Here is an 18,234-nt window from a genome sequence, read left to right on the forward strand (position 1 = left end):
CTGATTTGCCAGTTATTGATTTATACTGTCTATGATCCCTGTAAGCCTAAAACTAACCATTTCTCTTGTATGAGCTTCAAATGACGTGCTTATTATCACCAACATGCTACTTAGAAGTGCAGGTTAATAAGTCTAATAGCTCTGCATTTAACCCCCTGATGGCCTGCTAAGCCTGTTCGCTCCTCCCGGTTCCCCTTGAACAGCTAATCTCTCCCTCTGGGACCATCGCTGTCTGTCTGCGTCCACTCTTCGTTTCTGTTAGACCCACGGCTTAGCTCGGGAGGAGCTTCGTGCTGAGTTAGCCTTTATCATCCAACCATATGGTCTGAGGTAGATCAAGGCTCTCTCGTGGGAGATAGTAACACATAATTCCTTTGCTTGATGTGATGTTCAGACGGTCCAGACTGACATTGACCAGTCTGGTGTAGCTGTCTGTTTCAGGAAGCGTCTGAGTGATTTTGAAATCCTCTGGGATTTCTGGCTGAAACCTTCTGTCACTGTTTGCAAGTTTGCAGTGCGCTCTCCTTCTTTTCCTGCTTGTCTTTCACTTCTCCTTTATCGTTCTTCATATTAGCGATGTAAAATATATTTCAAAGATATTACAACACTGCCTTAAAAATAGACCTGAGATTTGATTTGCCATTTATTGCGCCGTGTAACTGACAGCAGATCAGATTTCTGATGATTCTCATCTGAAATTTCCTCTTAATGCCAAAAAAGGTCAGAAAAGGAAATAAGAAAAGCCACAAAAAGCTCACACAGACCTGAGTATGACCAGTCGACATCTTCGGTGAGCCTCCTCAAGCCTTGGGCCAATGGTTCAGCTTCCACAACTATCAGGGACAGAGAGAGATTATTAAGTATGACGTGATCAATGACTTTTTCTTGGGTTCACTTCAGTTCATTCACCAAGCTGCCTATTAGAAAAAACTAGTTTCATTTAAGCACACGGCAAAGGTAAGATTCTCTAAGTAACACTGAAACAGCCACAACTTTGAATTATTCCATTTTTCCAACTGGTGTTATATACTGATTTATTCAGTGGCCCTATACATTTATAGGGCCACTGAAAAAAATTGGGGTGTGTTTTGGATTTTATTTTCCCAGAATTCTGACACTGACAGAAATGTTTTCTCTTCCGCAGAGCTATGTCAATATATGAAATGACTATTTTTCACTTTTGAAGGGCAAAATAAAATCGTGGTCAAGGTGTTTGAAATGCCACTCACACCAGAAACTACCTTTTAAGGCCCACACGTGACAGATTTCATCATTACAAATTTGCAATGTATTGAACGTAATGTAATATATAGTTCTGGGGCGATCGTGGCTCAAGAGTTGGGAGTTTGCCTTGTAATCGGAAGGTTGCCGGTTCGAGCCCCGGCTTGGACAGTCTCGGTTGTTGTGTCCTTGGGCAAGACACTTCACCCGTTGCCTACTGGTGGTGGTCAGAGGGCCCGGTGGCGCCAGTGTCCGGCAGCCTCGCCTCTGTCAGTGCGCCCCAGGGTGGCTGTGGCTATAATGTAGCTGCCATCACCAGTGTGTGAATGGGTGGATGACTGGTTGTGTAAAGGACTTTGGGGTCCTTAGGGACTAGAAAAGCGCTATACAGATCATTTACCATTTTTTCCAAAGTGACAACATCCCACCTCACACTGTACTTCCCATGAAATACAATAGTTTCAAAGTTACAATTCATAACCAGGAATATAAATAGACATGTTTTTAATTTATGTTTGCAATGAATGCAGGTTAGGTGGTTTACAATAAACATATTCTATATCCTGGGTAGTCCAGTCCAGAGCCTTTTGATGTCTTAATTAAACAAACCAACAAATGAATTCTATACTGAATCAAAACATCTCTATTTTTCATCAAAATGACCTGTGTGTAGCCTTGAGTAACAATCTGTCTTTGCTGGATGGGTTTAATTAATGAAATAATTCCTTCTTCCCATTTTCTGCCACTTGAGCTCATCATGCTCCTCTGACTGTTAAACTATTCTCTGACACAGGGATCAGCAACCTGACAACAATAATTTATGATAATTTGGATGTTTATTATGATTATGATACGATTGCACAATAACACCATGCTTTGGTAGTATTTATGAAATTATTAAACTAAAATAATAAAATTCAATCACTTCTTTTATAATTTTTGTTAAAATCTAAACAGAATAATCATGGCACAGTGAGAAATATATATTCGCATGTACAGGCCGACTTTAGTTACCTGTGTTTTTGCAAATGAATCCGTGTAAATTTGCCTGCTTTGATGATGAATGAAACATTGTAAGTTGTAATAACTGAAAATTAAACAGTTCAGTTTCCGCACCAGCTAAAATTGAATTGTCGCCGTAAAGAAACAGTCTTGGCAGTAAAAGTAAATCTGTCTTTCTTAACAGCCGTTCTTCATTTGGACTCTGTTGGTTGCCATTTATGTGTATACACCCATGTTAAACACAGCTTTACAAGTCCAACAAAGATAAAAGAAAAGGGTGCAGGTGATAAATTGCAACAATGTACATATTACAACTTTTCTTGGCAAATGTAACGAATGATAGCAAATCTAAATAACATTTTCCATCTTTTTAACTAAGTATGTGATGCAAATGAAATAAAAGAGTATCACTAAACAAGAGATGACTTTGTAGAGCGCAGGAAGTAACTGTAATTCTGTTAGCATACACGCACACACAAACACACATTCATAGAGCTATCTATCACGGCAGTAACTTTCACTCTGGGACAGATGAGGACACGATGATGAATGGTGTCGCAGCTTCAGTGTATCTGTGGAAGTGCTGCTTGCATAGCTAATAATTCCACTAGCTGTACATTTGCTAACAGCTTTGTGCCCTTCCATAACCACCCTCTCTTCTATTATCACAGTGTAACAACATAAAAACGCACAACGCTCTCTTCCTTGTGCTAAATCTAGTTCAGACTCTTGCTTTCTATTTTCACATTCTGCATACCAATCTTTTTCTCTGCTTTAGTTTTCCTTCCTACTTCAAACAGGGTTCGGTAATGAAAGGTATTTAATGAAAGAAACGACTGCATGTGAATTTATTTTCTTAACTTGGTTGGTTGGTTTTTAGGAGAGCTGAGTGAGTACTATCAAGTGTATTTCCTAATCATTTCTATTCATGGCACAAGGGTAATCTCAGCTGGATAATAATGTCAACAACATTATAAAAAAAAATCTTCGCATTTCTGTTAATCAAAACTGCAAAGATGTCTATCTTTACGTGTGGTCCAACAAGCCTGTTGCTACACTGAACCCCACAAAGAGAGCAGCAGGGGGCTCCATGACAGTCCAGACTGCAACATAGAATCTGAAAGGTTTGTGTCAAAAACAACATGAATAAATAAAAAATAAGAGGACTATAAGAAACCATCTTCTCTTTCTTTGATCTTTTACTGTGTGCAAAAATACAGAAAACCTGTCCTCCAGGAAGATGAAAGCCCTGCGCAGAGTCAGATTTAGGTCACGGACAACAACCATCATATCCACAACGTTAAATCTGTCCGTGCGGCTCAAGAATAATCCCATTGTTTACTGCATAAAGCAGCAGGATAGAAACACTGGGTAAATTACTGCACATGTGACATATGCACTTGTGTTGTTCAAACACCAAATATATTTAATGCAACGCTGCCACGCTGTATCATCTGTTAAAACTCCTTCCTAATGAATATTCAACAAATGCTGACAGAGAATCAGCCACAGGGGGATGTAATGTATTTTACACTTGTCTGACTCATTGTTGCTTCTTCCGCGTTTTTACCCCATAAGTGAATTAAGGGGAAAAAATAAAAGAATCGTTGCTTTCTTCTCTCTCTTTTTGGAGTTTACAGACAGCTCACTGCTAACTAGCTGGCTGAAGAGTTAAAAACAGAAAACATTTTGAGGGAAAAAGGGTTCTGGAAATATCTGAACAGTGACTTATGCTTCAATCCACAAAAACAAACAAAAAAACATGAATCCGCACTTCCTTTACTGTGCTTCATCGCTTTTACATGAATCCAGTCCCACAGTCACCGATGAATCCACTACATTTGGAAATGTATGTAGTTAATGCGTGTATCATCCTGCATATTGCCTGTACTGCAAGAATGAGAAATGATGTGTATTTAGGTGTATGGTCAAGTGAAGAAAACTACAACCAGATCTGTATCTGTGAATTATTATGGTCCATGTAGTCACAATAACTTTAGATGTGTATTATGTGTCTACAAGGAGCGAAGAAAAGCACTGAGGAGAAATGAATGGAGTCAGCTGGAGCTTTAATAATGACTTCATTAACGTCACACTATGCGCAATCTAATTTGGTAATGCTCTTTGGTAAACTTGGATTTTCAAGGGTTTTTTTTCTAGAATTAAATTTCCATCTGAAAAGGGATTTGAAGTATTTCTTTGGAGAAAAACAGGAGAACCGGAGAACTGCCATGGGCAATGCGTGGAAAACAAATATTCAGAATTGAATGAAAATGCAGAATAAATGCATCTCAGCAGTATTTCCTTCCCATGTGATCACTGAGACGACACTTGATTAGACATCCATGACCCGCTGTGCAGTTATGAATTCATGTCCTTTCTCACAATAAAAACGGTTTTCTGCTTAATCAAAAGACAAAACCTTAGTTTACTATGGGACAGAAAATACAGTAACTTTCAGGAGAAACTTAATAATAACTGTATCAAGTCTTCTCTAACTCAAGTGACAGGAATTCACGAATGAACACAGCAAACTTAGCACGTTTTTCACTTCATAATACAGCCTGTGACTAAGAGTGTAATTCCCAAGTAATTAAAGGAAATTTCTGTATGTATTTTATTTAAAATTACAGTATCTACTAATACTTAAAGGTAGGCATACTGGAATAATGGGTAACAAATCAAGTTTTTTAAAGAAACCAAAAAAATAACTTGATTGTAACAAATTTTGAATAATGCCTAAGTAGTTTAGGTAGATTATGAGTACGTTTAAGTACTGCAAAAGTTCAGGTATTTTCCATAAAGGGATCCACAAATTATATTTGCGTAAGTACTGTGAGTGCTGAGTACTTTCTTGGTAATTTGATGAAAAATCACAATCTTACAATGTAAGTGCACTGTACTTTTCTGGACACTGGCTGTATTGTGGAGCGGCTTAATCTTGGCTAAATTCATATATTTTGCAGGAAAAGAGACACTGATGGAGCTTTAGAGGTTCTGCAAAGACAAAAGGGAGAAGCTGCCCGAAAATAGGTGTGCCAAGCTTGTGGTACCATACTCAAAACGTCTCGAGGCAGTGATTGCTGCCAAGAGTGCTTCAACAAAGTCTAAAGCAAAGACTGTGAATGCTTACGTTACATTTTTGTTTTGTTTTTTGTTTTTTTTATATATAGTTGTAAGAATTTCAAGCAAACTTTTTTTATTTTGACATTATGGGGTATTGTATGTAGAATTTTGAGGTGAAATTTTCATATAAAATTCATTTTGGAATAAGACTGAAAAAATGACAAAATGTGGAACAAGTGAAGCGCTGTGATTACTTTGTGGATGCACGTTATGCTGGCAGTGCCCTGCATGTGAAATGATGCTGGTAAAGCAGGAAAAGATTTCTCAAAATTAGACAATGAAAAGGTTCTCACAGGTGCTTTTCCAGAGTGCTGCCCTTTAAGAGAATACTGCTCAGCAGGACAAATGTAGATGGAAGACCAGAAGGAGGAAACCAAGACAAGCATTCTCTTAAAAGAGCTGGCAGAGAAAGAGACAAAACTCTCCACGAACAGGAACCAGCAGCTTCAGGTATACTGCCTGAGCTCATGATGTTCCTTTACAACAGTGGCTTGTTGAATCCTAAGAGATTTTTTCAAAAGTGTTTCTCAGTTTAGTGAAGAATCCTTAAAAATAAACTTTTTTTCTGTTCAGCAACTCCAACTTTTACGTCCTTAAATACTTGAAAAAACTAACTGTCTAAACCTACCTACCTAAAAATGTTCTTAGTTTCCTTAGAAGAGATAATGGTATAATAAATAGTTTTAAAGTGTTTTGCTGATATTTTATTGACTCCTTTTACATATAGAGGATTTTCATACTTACTTACTTCACTGAAGAGGTATGTGCCACCCTGCCTAGACCTCTTGCCCCTCCTTTCCCCCCTCATGTAAAGTTTACAAAACACCATTTACACACAAGTCCCAACTCTCTGCACAACATGCACATATTGTCCAGGGTTACTACTGTCTTCACTGCAAGTTATAAGTACACATGCAGCACTGCTAACGAAAATACCTTTTGTTATCAGTAATGAATACGTTATGCTGAAATGCACACATGTGGAAACTTTTGGGGGTTTTTCCAGTGCAAAAACTGTAAAGTTGAAGCTTTTAGCAGATAAGATAAGGCATATATTGGGGGGTTTGTGGACATTTTGGATCACACAGATAGGTTTCATAGCTACAGCAGGAGCTAGCCACAAGAGCCACAAAGCCACATTTGGTCTGTGGCTGTCAGTCAGTTTTTAGACACTACTTGAGGGAAGAGATGACGAGACAGTGAAAAGCCAGGAGCAAAAAGACACTGGTGCTCTCTGCTTTAAGAGCATAGCGGAGACTGATGGGCTTTCACTGCTACAGGCTGGCCATGCATAAAGCTCACAGCTGAATCACTGTATTATTCCACCCATCTGCACTTTATCTGCTTTATCAGATTTCCTGATATTAAAATTTTAAGAGACTGCTGCAGAAAGAAGACTTTCTATGAACGGTGTTTTATTTAGACAGGAAAGTCAAAGGACATGCAGCGCTCCAACAATGTTTCACTGTCAAACAATCACACGGCTACTATCTGATACCTGCATCAAGGGCATCCAGAAGTAACTGATGTCCTGTGATAAATGAAAGTAATTAAGATGAATGAAATCCTGACTGAAAGGCGTGGAACAGGCACTTGACACTGACGACACTGACTACACTGACGTGTCAGTCAGTGAGGATAATTTGTTATCAGAGCAACACTCATGCATATAAGCACAAAAGATCCTTCGTTTTCACATGTGTATCAGCTGGTTGGGAAAAACTATTTTCCTTAAAAAAAAATAATAATAAAATAGCATCACACAACCACGTTTCTTAAATTAAATAGCAGGTATTAGTAGTAGGTGCATTTTTAATTTACAGTGCCACTTTTCTTGTAGACAAAATTTAAAAAACAACTTTTAAATGGAAAAGGGGACAAAGATCACAAAGGCAAAGGTCATGAAACTGTTACCTCCTGCTCCCATCACCCTGATGGGTTAGTGCTACCTCTCGAATTTCATTACATCAACACTGATTCATTCCAGACGTGATTTGGTGATGAAGTGCTGAAATTTACTGTTTCAGTCTACATATTTGACCGTGACCTTTTCTCCTTCTTTAGTTACCAGTCCCCCTCTGCCCAGAGCAGGGACATGAACTTACCAAATTAAATCAAGAATTGATGTTTAGGCAAAGAATTTTAGTGTTGCAGTTTGTGAACCTGCATTAGTTTTGGATCACTGGATTTCTCATTCACTGAATTAAACTGATATGTCACTTGTTTTTTGGTTGTTTTTATTAGATTTATACAGCAATAGCATTGGTTTTCTTCTGGTGAAGGCTGCGGTGGGGGGATGGAGATGCTGCGGGAATGATTCATTGAAACCTTCTCACTGTTATTAGATTAAGGAAAAGCGAAGCTGTCCCAGCTGAACACTAATGAATAGCACCGTGTTGGATTACATGACTCCTGGGGGAGATTTAGCCCGACTCCTGAGATGAGGGAATAGGCTGCTATGTTTACACCAACACACACTGATTTTTAATGGTAGATGTTATTACTGTTGTCCTCTTAAATGAGTCTCAGCACTCCAACAGGAAGCCCACATGTGTTCACCCACAGAGGGAAAGGTGTCTGTGAGGTCCTGTGAATGTATTCATTTATAAGGGGTTTACTTTGAAGCCTGGTAAAAATCATATGTGAATTCAATTGTATGTACGATGTTACAATGTTACAATGTTAATAATACATGTAAATGGATCTAATTTGTACAGAGACCATTTTCAAGCAGAAATCTATGATACTTAGATTGTTAGTTTTTCTGAAATGATTCCAACAAAGGCTTACAGTAAGCAGACAGGGAGCTTTTAGGAAAGGGGACCCTAAAGAGACATCCACTAAAATAGATTTTTTTTCAGACCATTGCTTATCTAACTAGGGTTACAGAGGGCTGAAGCTCATCCCAGCTGACATTGTGAAAGAGATGGGGTACACCCTGGACAGGTCATCAAACCATAACAGGACTAACACAAGGAGACAGCCTGCTATTGCTCACATCCACCGCTGCAGCCAATTTAGGCTCCACAAATAGGCTGGCATGTACTGGCACAGCGAGAACATGCAAACTTCACACAGAAAGAAAACTCCAAACCTTCAAGCTGCGAGGCATCATATTTGTCTGCTGTAAGATAAATGAAGACTTTTTTAAATAAACATCCAAAGCTTTAGTGAACAACAAAACATGATGAATTCCACTGTGTCACTATTTATCTAACAAAAACTAAATCAAAATGCAGAAATAGACTGTTAAAAAAATGCAGTAGCTTGTAGAACTGCCTGGAAATAAAAACTCAAAATAATCATTCTCACGTGGCTTTGTCAGGCTCTCTCGCTTCAGTTTAAGCATAGCTTTGTTAAGTCAGGTCAAAGTCTGGACTTTGATTGGGTCATTGCAACATTTTATTCTTTTATTTTTCAGCCATTCTGTTGTAAATTTACTGCTTCAGATTATTGTTCTCGTGCATGACCCCAAGCAAGGTTTAGCTGTTGACAGATGACCTCACATTTAACTCATAGAAAAGTTTATGATTGACTCAATGACTGTGAGATGTCCAGGTCCTGTAGCTGCACGACATGCCCAAATCATCACACATCCACCCCCGTGCTTGACAGTTGTTATGAAGTGTTTCTGCAGATATGCTGTGTTTGGTGTTAGCCATTATGGCCAAACATATTAACTCTGGCCCTTTGTGTCCAAACCTCATTATTCCAAAGGTCTTGTGGTTTCTCTAGATACATCCTTACAAACCATAAGCCGCGCTTTTATGTTTTTGAAGAGAAGAGGCTTTCTCCTGGCAACCCTTCCAAACACGCTTTAATTTTTTCATCTTTTTCTAATTGTTCTGTCAAGAACTTTAACATTTAGGATGTTAACAGAGGCCTGTAGAGTCTGAGATGTAACTGTTGGCTCATTTAATAAACTACATCATACTGAACAACTCTAAGAAGAAGGACACAATAGTAGATTTGCAAAAATTCAGAGCTCGTCTCCACCCTGTGAAAGTTTGTGGGTTGGACATAGAAGTGGTAACAAAATCTAAATATCTAGTTTTACCACTAGATAACAAACTAGACTGGCCCCTGAATACAGACAAACTATACAAAAAGGGGGAGAGTCGCCTCTTTTTGTTAATCTTACATTCATCTTAAATTTGACCTGAGTGTCAAACCAACATCCAAAGCCAAATTGAGGCATTCAACCATAAACTGAACACTGCTAAGTGAAAGGACGCAGTGACAAAAACTGCCCTGACGGATCTCTGATGAACACACTACATCCGCGTCACATAAAACGTGACACCTGTTGACCTCAGCGTCAGAAACACAAGCCCAAACACACACACAAACGCACACAGGCACATACCACCAGGGGCCATCTTATAACTTATATAGCACTCAGCTGTGTTAGCCATCAGCTGGTTAAATTAGTATGCATGTCATCTCTCACCGTCTCACTATGTCTGTTTCCTTATCGTACTCTATCAGCCTCGGTCTGATTTCCTGTGTGTCATACTGGAAACTATGCACAGGTCCATTAGCAGGATGGTTAAACAGAACGAAGATTTAAACAAGAGACAGCTTAAATGTTGGTTGTACCACAAGCACCCTGTTATTTACAAGTCTAATTAAATATCCATTAAATGGTTCAATGAACATCATTTATTAAACTGTCCATCTAATAAAATCCCAGTAATTTAATTACTTATAGATAAAATGCAGATTTTGCCCAGTTTTGCCTAGTTCTGGGACCTTTTCTGGTCTTTCTGTGTGTTGCTGTGTTTAAGATGTCTCACATATATCTATGTCCACCTGAAAGAATGAAACCTCAGAATAAAGTCCACCAGTGCAGGTTATGAGTTTAAGAGATTAGGCTCCATATAAAATGGAGGATATTGTTTCTGTGTGCTAAACAAACCAAACATTGTTCCGCAGAGAGTCAACGACATTAAAAGCGCAATATAAAACCTTATCACAAAAGCCTATCATTGCACTCTGTGTGTGTGTGTAACAGAGCATGTGGACTGTCTTGCACTCCAGCTGTTCTGAAAGAGGCAAAGAAATAAGCTTTGTGAGAAAGTGTGTGTATGCGTGTGCATGTGACTGGTTTAGAGGTGACCATGAAAATATGGGGCCCTGTCTTGAACAGCTGGGAAAGGGAGGGTTAAAAGACACATATGCAGACACACATACACACACACACAGAGCGTTGACACCCGACTATGTCCAGCCAGATGAGGTATCACATATTCCTTTCCTGCCATTTGGCTCCATGAAAATCTAATAAAACCAAGCTTGTTCTGTAATTTAAAACTCTTCTCAGCTTTAACCAGTTTCATCTACACACCGCCTGACAACTCAAAAGTGGCTGCTGGGTCTCCATGGGACAAAAGCTTTAGTGTGTTTCAGGGTGCGGACTGTACTATAAGGGAATCCCCACACTGGCAGCAGGAGTTAGTAATGTAATCAGAGTTGCATTGAGTTAAACATTTTCTTTCGCCTGTGCAATATTCTTGTTTACTGCACACAATAAATTGAATGACAATATCATACGTAGGCAGTGTCCAGAGAGCAGCAATTACCACAACAGTAAAAATTAATGAGCAGGTGTCCTCTTGCTGTATTTTTCTGTTATTCTGTTAAGATTTTTTGTAAACAATTCCTGGAATATTTTAGATGTAGGCTCAGATGGCCCCGCCCCTCCCTGAGCCTGGTTCTGCCGGAGGTTTCTTCCTGTTAAAAGGCAGTTTTTCCTTCCCACTGTCGCCAAAGTGCTTGCTCATAGGGCGTCATATGATTGTTGGGTTTTTCTCTGTATGTATTATTGTAGGGTCTACCTTACAATATAAAGCGCCTTGAGGTGACCGTTGTTGTGATTTGGCGATATATAGTGAATTGAATTGAATTGAAGATGGGCACAGGAGGAGTGTAGCCAATTTGATCGACAGGTGGATGCTTTCTAATCCTTTTCGGCGTTTAGTTGTAGCTGCTGAAAAACACTGTAAGGAGTCAACTATACGATATTCCCAAAAATAAAATTCTTTTTTTAAAACTTATTATTGTGCATCCAATTAAATATCACTATTGCTAACTAAGCCAGGCTAGCATTAGCTAATAACCCCCCCAGCACTACTGTCTCAGACATATATGATCATATCTAGTTAAAAAAAAAATAATCTAATGACCTCAATGGCAAACTTGAGATTAAGAGAAATAGCTTTCAAATCAGCGGGGATCACCACTCTGGCTGGATCCATCTTTGATATACAGTATATTTATTTATATACAGTACTTTATTATCTTCCTGTTCTATTAAATTAGGATTGAGAGAGCTCTTGTCTTGTTCATTGGGCTTCAGTATAATCTTCTAAGTTAAATGAGGTAAGCTCATAAAGCTATAGTGTTAAACTCTGAAAAAAAGATCCCAGCCTTGGGTTAAAGCCAGATGTTAAGAAGATGAATGAGCATGTTCTCTCCACTTTTAGCCTGCAGCTGGGATATTTCTGATGAACTGTGAGTAGCAGAGGCCCTGCAGGGGACTGACCTCAAATTTTTTCTCCTAGATAAAAATCAAACTAGCAGGTCAGACAGGAGCCTTCTTATCCAAAGCCTATGAATAAATGCAGCACATGAAAGCATATGCTCTCTCTCTCTGGCACACATACACATGTGAGTACGTGTCAGATCATTTTCTTAGTCAAATGAGGTGAACACACAATTATCAAAGGAGATTAAATAAGCCATGACACACGTATTACCAGTAACGAATGAGTGATGTGAGGCGACATCTAGGACACACATATGTATGCAGGAAGGAGCGCAGTGGACTGAAGGAAAGCAGCCAGTTGGCACGCACAACTGTTTATCTGTGTGTGTGTGTGTGTGTGTGTGTGTGTGTGTGTGTGTGTGTGTGTGTGTGTGTGTGTGTGTGTGTGTGTGTGTGTGTCCGTGCTTAATGTTTCAACCCAATTCCCGTGTTCCCACTGGTTATGTGTTGTGGTTACTGTTGTGTACATGTCCACCTTAGTCATCAGCGAGCTTTGTGCGTCCATGTGTGTGTGTCTCACTAATCTGCCCGTTAGAGCAGTGAGATGTACCATTTCCATCTGCTTGGCACAAACTGAGAAAATACCACACAGCATCTTTGGATATGCGCGTGTGTGTGTGTGTGTGTGTTTGGAATATGCGATTAGTAGTCTGTAGTTTAGTGGGGCCACGTTGCACACTGATACATCTGTTTGTGGTTTTAAACAAAGATCATCTTGAAGATTTCCTAGGATCTGCAAGATTTGTTTACTCGAGGAAAGCTAACAAATCTGAATGCACAAAAAGGACACAAGGAAAAAAACATATGGCTTCTTGAAGGCTGTTTTGTTTTCTCTGAGAATTTTCTGCTCTAGGTTGGTTAAATCTTACGTTATGTTACGACACAGACCAACAACATCGCACAGTCTTGTTCATCTGGTGATTCCTTAAAGCGTAATTGTGGAAAAACTTCCCTATCAACAAGTGTCGAGACTCATTGTAGAGTCTATTCAGCATGCTTTCCATAAGCATTCAGCCTCAATCAGCAGAGTTCCCATGACAACAGTTCACAGCGTCATGACAACGGAAGAGCCCCTGATGGCGTGCTGAACACCCTGACTTCCTGTCGGCTTCCTACTCTGACTCTCTCTATCTCCATGGATACAAAACCATCCCCTCTCCTCTCTATTTTTCAGGGCAGGATCACGCCCCCAATTCTTCTCCTGTTTAGCAGAAAGCGCTCACACACAAACACACATAGGCTGGAATAGCAACACAAAAACACATGGATACACTTACAGACTTCAAAAACAATCCCTACACATATACATTTGTATTTATGCACGTATACAAAGGTATTCAAGGGCTGTTGAAAAAGTGTTCAAGCACACAAATATAGGGGAGACTGCTCCAAGAGCTCACCCAAATCTTTCGATTCAAGAATCTCTATGTGCACGCAAGCATGTGTGACTAATGGGGTGGCTGGCTGGTGGGGGTTAATCAACTTTCAAAAAACTCATTGGTCACAGCAGCAGCAACTTAATGAACGTTCCCACTGGAGAAAAAAAAACTTAATGCTCTGCTCAAATTCACTCAACCTCTACTCTTCCCCTCTCTGAATTTTGTGCTTGAAAAAGTAAAAGCTAAATCTCCTTTAACTTTCAATACAACCACTTTTTTGCTCAGTGCCAGGGCCCTGGGGTGCCCCGACTTCCTTAAGGCTCTGGATGTTGTAGGTCTGTCCTGGTTGTCACCTTTCTGCATTATTCAATTAAATTCAATTTTATTTTTACGGCGCCAAATCAAATTAACAGTCGGCTCAAATTGGATTTGATTATTTAAGACCTTGTATGTTCCAAATCATATAGCTCAAATTAAAGCAACTGAGGAATAAAGGGGTGCAACAAACAATTAATATACTGATTAATTTCAGTGTCACATATTATTTTATCCATTATTCCATTTTCTTTACATCTGAAATTTTTGTTGTCAATAAAAAAAAAAAACAATACTGTGCTGTCATGGTCAGTCTAACCTCTGATATAGGTCTAAGATGCCAAACAAAAGTATTTGCAGTTATAGGTCTATCAGCAGCACACATAACTAAAGATATAAATTGGTATTTAAATAAAAGTCAAGTCTGAATTACACTTTAGCATAAAGCTTAACTTTATTCAATTATCTAACTAAGAACTGTCCTAAAAGTGTGATTGTGTGAGTTCAGAAGTACAGAAACATACTAGAAAGGTACTCCCTCTCCAGAAGCCTTGGTCCTTGTGCCAGCCTCTTAAAAAAACCAAAAAAAAACAACAACAGTAGCTTTTGTATGTGGGCAGAGACAGAGACAGACGGCCATTGTCAGCTGCTGTAACTTCAGACAGACTTTCTCAACTGGAGAGACCACAGAGAGAGCATTGGCATTGGCATTGTATATCTGAGCACTGGTTTCACTGGCTTAGTTACTCTCTTCCTCTCCTTTTCACCTTTTGTCCCCTCTTATCCAGACATTGGCCTTTTTAGATGCAAACTCCTCTGATCCTTATCTTCATCCTCTTATCAGCTCCTGGACATTTTCAGACTTAAAGCACTAAATGGTGAAGACAAATTTACCACCATTTCAAGTCTGTGACGGCCAGTTGCTGTGAAGTGACAAAGTAACATGGGTTTGAACTTCTCTTACTCTCCAAGTCACCTAGCATCTAGATACCACACAAGAAAGCCGGGCATCTTATTTCTCAGAGAAACATTTAACCACACATTGCTGGGCCAGTGCAAGGCAGCTGGATGGTTGTATTTCAGGCATGATGAATCCAATCCCAGGTTCTAAAGAGGTAGTGCTGATGTTGCCAGTATCAGTTGTAGCAAAAGAGGAGATCATTGAAAAACTGAAGAGCACTGAAGGCTTTTCTAGTTGGTAACCAGAACTCGTCTTATGTTATCAGCATTGTGTTGCATGGTTTTCAGAGAATTCATAGAAACATTAATGAAATGTTGATCCTCCACCACGTTACAAACACTGCCAAAGCCACGGAGAAATGTAGCATTACTAGCTGAGGTCAGAGTTGCCATAACACCAGACAACTGAAGATATCTGGTGAAAGAAGACTTTCACCTCTGCATAGAGTCACTTCCCCAGCAAACTAAGTTTCACTAAGGTCGCTACAGGTCATACTTCTTGGAAGGGGCTGGAGTTTATTAGTGAAGCCGGTCAGCTACAAATCAGAAGGTTGGTGACTTCCCAGCTACAGTGGGGCAAAAAAGTATTTAGTCAGCCACCGATTGTGCAAGTTCCCCCACTTAAAATGATGACAGAGGTCAGTAATTTGCACCAGAGGTACACTTCAACTGTGAGAGACAGAATGTGAAAAAAAAATCCATGAATTCACATGGTAGGATTTGTAAAGAATTTATTCGTAAATTAGGGTGGAAAATAAGTATTTGGTCACCTCAAACAAGGAAAATCTCTGGCTCTCACAGACCTGTAACGTCTTCTGTAAGAAGCTTTTCTGTCCCCCACTCGTTACCTGTATGAATGGCACCTGTTTGAACTCATCATCTGTATAAAAGACACCTGTCCACAGCCTCAAACAGTCAGACTCCAAACTCCGCCATGGCCAAGACCAAAGAGCTTTCGAAGGACACCAGGAAAAGTATTGTAGACCTGCACCAGACTGGGAAGAGTGAATCTACAATAGGCAAGCAGCTTGGTGTGAAAAAAATCAACTGTGGGAGCAATCATCAGAAAATGGAAGACATACAAGACCACTGATAATCTCCCTCGATCTGGGGCTCCACGCAAGATCTCATCCCGTGGGGTCAAAATGATCATGAGAACGGTGAGCAAAGATCCCAGAACCACACGGGGGGACCTGGTGAATGACCTGCAGAGAGCTGGGACCAAAGTAACAAAGGTCACCATCAGTAACACACTACAACGGCAGGGAATCAAATCCCGCAGTGCCAGACGTGTTCCGCTGCTGAAGCCAGTGCATGTCCAGGCCCGTCTGAAGTTTGCCAGAGAGCACATGGATGATACAGCAGAGGATTGGGAGAATGTCATGTGGTCAGATGAAACCAAAGTAGAACTTTTTGGTATAAACTCAACTCGTTGTGTTTGGAGGAAGAAGAATACTGAGTTGCATCCCAAGAACACCATACCTACTGTGAAGCATGGGGGTGGAAACATCATGCTATGGGGCTGTTTTTCTGCCAAGGGGACAGGACGACTGATCCGTGTTAAGGACAGAATGAATGGGGCCATGTATCGTGAGATTTTGAGCCAAAACCTCCTTCCATCAGTGAGAACTTTGAAGATGAAACGAGGCTGGGTCTTCCAACATGACAATGATCCAAAACACACCGCCCGGGCAACAAAGGAGTGGCTCCGTAAGAAGCATTTGAAAGTCCTGGAGTGGCCTAGCCAGTCTCCAGACCTCAACTCCATAGAAAATCTGTGGCGGGAGTTGAAAGTCCATGTTGCTCGGCGACAGCCCCAAAACATCACTTCTCTCGAGAAGATCTGCATGGAGGAATGGGCCAAAATACCAGCTACTGTGTGTGCAAACCTGGTAAAGACCTATAGTAAACGTTTGACCTCTGTTATTGCCAACAAAGGTTATGTTACAAAGTATTGAGTTGTATTTTTGTTATTGACCAAATACTTATTTTCCACCCTGATTTACGAATAAATTCTTTACAAATCCTACCATGTGGATTCATGGATTTTCTTTTTCACATTCTGTCTCTCACAGTTGAAGTGTACCTCTGGTGCAAATTACTGACCTCTGTCATCATTTTAGGTGGGGGAACTTGCACAATCGGTGGCTGACTAAATACTTTTTTGCCCCACTGTATATGTTTGCTGCCACAGATGCATTTAAGCCTAAACCATGACCTTATTAGGAACATAACCAACTGAAACAGTGAATCGGAATGAGACAACTGAAAATTAAACACTGATTAAAAACGAAACTAAACTGCGAGAGAAAACTGACTAAAGTTTAGTTTTAAAATATAGAAACTAAGTTGGTTTTTTTTGTTTTTTTTAAATCCTCAATCATTCCCACTACCTCTTTGTGCAGGTTTTGATGCCCTTTTATCTTTGACACTTTATGCATTTTTAAATCACAACTGACAACAGCAACCAAAGTAATTTGTGAAAAAAAAAAGAAAGCTCTGACTGACATAAGCAATTCATTGAGCTGAGTTTCCTGTTCAGGCCGCTCAGTATCAAAGAGATCCGTCAGTCCTCGTGGCACAGACCAGCTCTAAAATAGCCATGACCAAACGCTGTCACAGTCGCAGCAGAATGCGTCTGAGTGGATTAAAGAATAAGAGCACTTACGAGTATAATGCTTTAGATGGAGGGGCCAGACAGAAAAGTAGCTGCGTGAGTGGGGAAAAACAGAGGGCAGGAAGAAAAATTATCAAAGTAGAAAGCAGCCAATCATTTATTCAGTGCAACAGCTGTGGTTTTTAGCAACACCAACCCAGCAGTGGCTACGGACAGTTCTTCCTACCTCTGCATGTATACTCAACATTCAAGTTTGGCTTTCAATACGATTTGCTGTACAAAGTCTGCAGAACACAGAAATGTTAATAGATTCCTCAACTTTCAGAATGAATCTTTTTTTTTAATGCAATATCATCCTCTCCCCAGTGTGTTGTCAAGAAAAAAAGAAATCAGATTTTATATATATATATATATATATATATACACTTTTTTTTAAATCCCAAATGCCAGACAGTTAAGAAGGCTTTGGAAAATCTTTCTAACAAGATTTATTTCCCTCAGTGAAGATTTTTATTTCGTTGGTTGACCAAGCTTGACTCCACCAGCCTGCACACGTGTGTATGAATGTGTGTGTGCATGTGTGTAAATTAGTGCGCACATAATCTCATCTTAAGTATGGAGTTAAAGGTAGATGGAGACTGACAAACAGACTTTATCTTAAATGCAATCCTATGTACAAAACAGCAGGGCTCCGAAATAGAAATATGTAGTACTTCTATGTTATGTTGATGCTGACACCAACTAAAACGCTCAGAGGGTTCTGGATTTTTAAATTAGGCAGTGACCTGATTTTTCTATGAGGTATCCTTTAACATTGCCTCAAATAGATACATTGGATATCCAAGTTCATTTTTAATTTTCAGTTTGATTCAATTTCATTTATGTAGCACCACATTATATTAACATTATTTTGTCAGGTGAAGACCCTACAATGGCTCTGTAATCAGTGACAACAGAGCAATCTAAGAGGTCGATCTGCTCAATTCAGTTCAGTTTTGCCCACTATTGACATCACTGCACAAGCAGTGAACCTGAAAGTAAAATCAGGCAGAGCTTATAGTATAGTA

The 18,234-nt window shown here is 39.7% G+C and overlaps 1 protein-coding gene across 3 annotated transcripts in view; it reads right to left on the reverse strand.

Annotated features, from left to right (window-relative positions):
* ptprz1b (protein tyrosine phosphatase receptor type Z1b) overlaps positions 1 to 18,234 on the reverse strand; it is a 74,083-nt gene that overhangs the window by 50,125 nt on the left and 5,724 nt on the right. For all 3 annotated transcript variants that reach the window (XM_085386817.1, XM_085386816.1, XM_085386815.1), the window contains exon 2: positions 765 to 833. In XM_085386817.1, the coding sequence (XP_085242943.1) occupies positions 765 to 833 (69 nt within the window). The remainder of the gene's footprint in view (positions 1 to 764; positions 834 to 18,234) is intronic.

Source organism: Rhamphochromis longiceps, linkage group LG17 (genome assembly GCF_057381845.1).
Source record: "Rhamphochromis longiceps isolate RC_006_pf linkage group LG17, R_longiceps_female_GT1.1, whole genome shotgun sequence".
NCBI lineage: Eukaryota > Metazoa > Chordata > Actinopteri > Cichliformes > Cichlidae > Rhamphochromis > Rhamphochromis longiceps.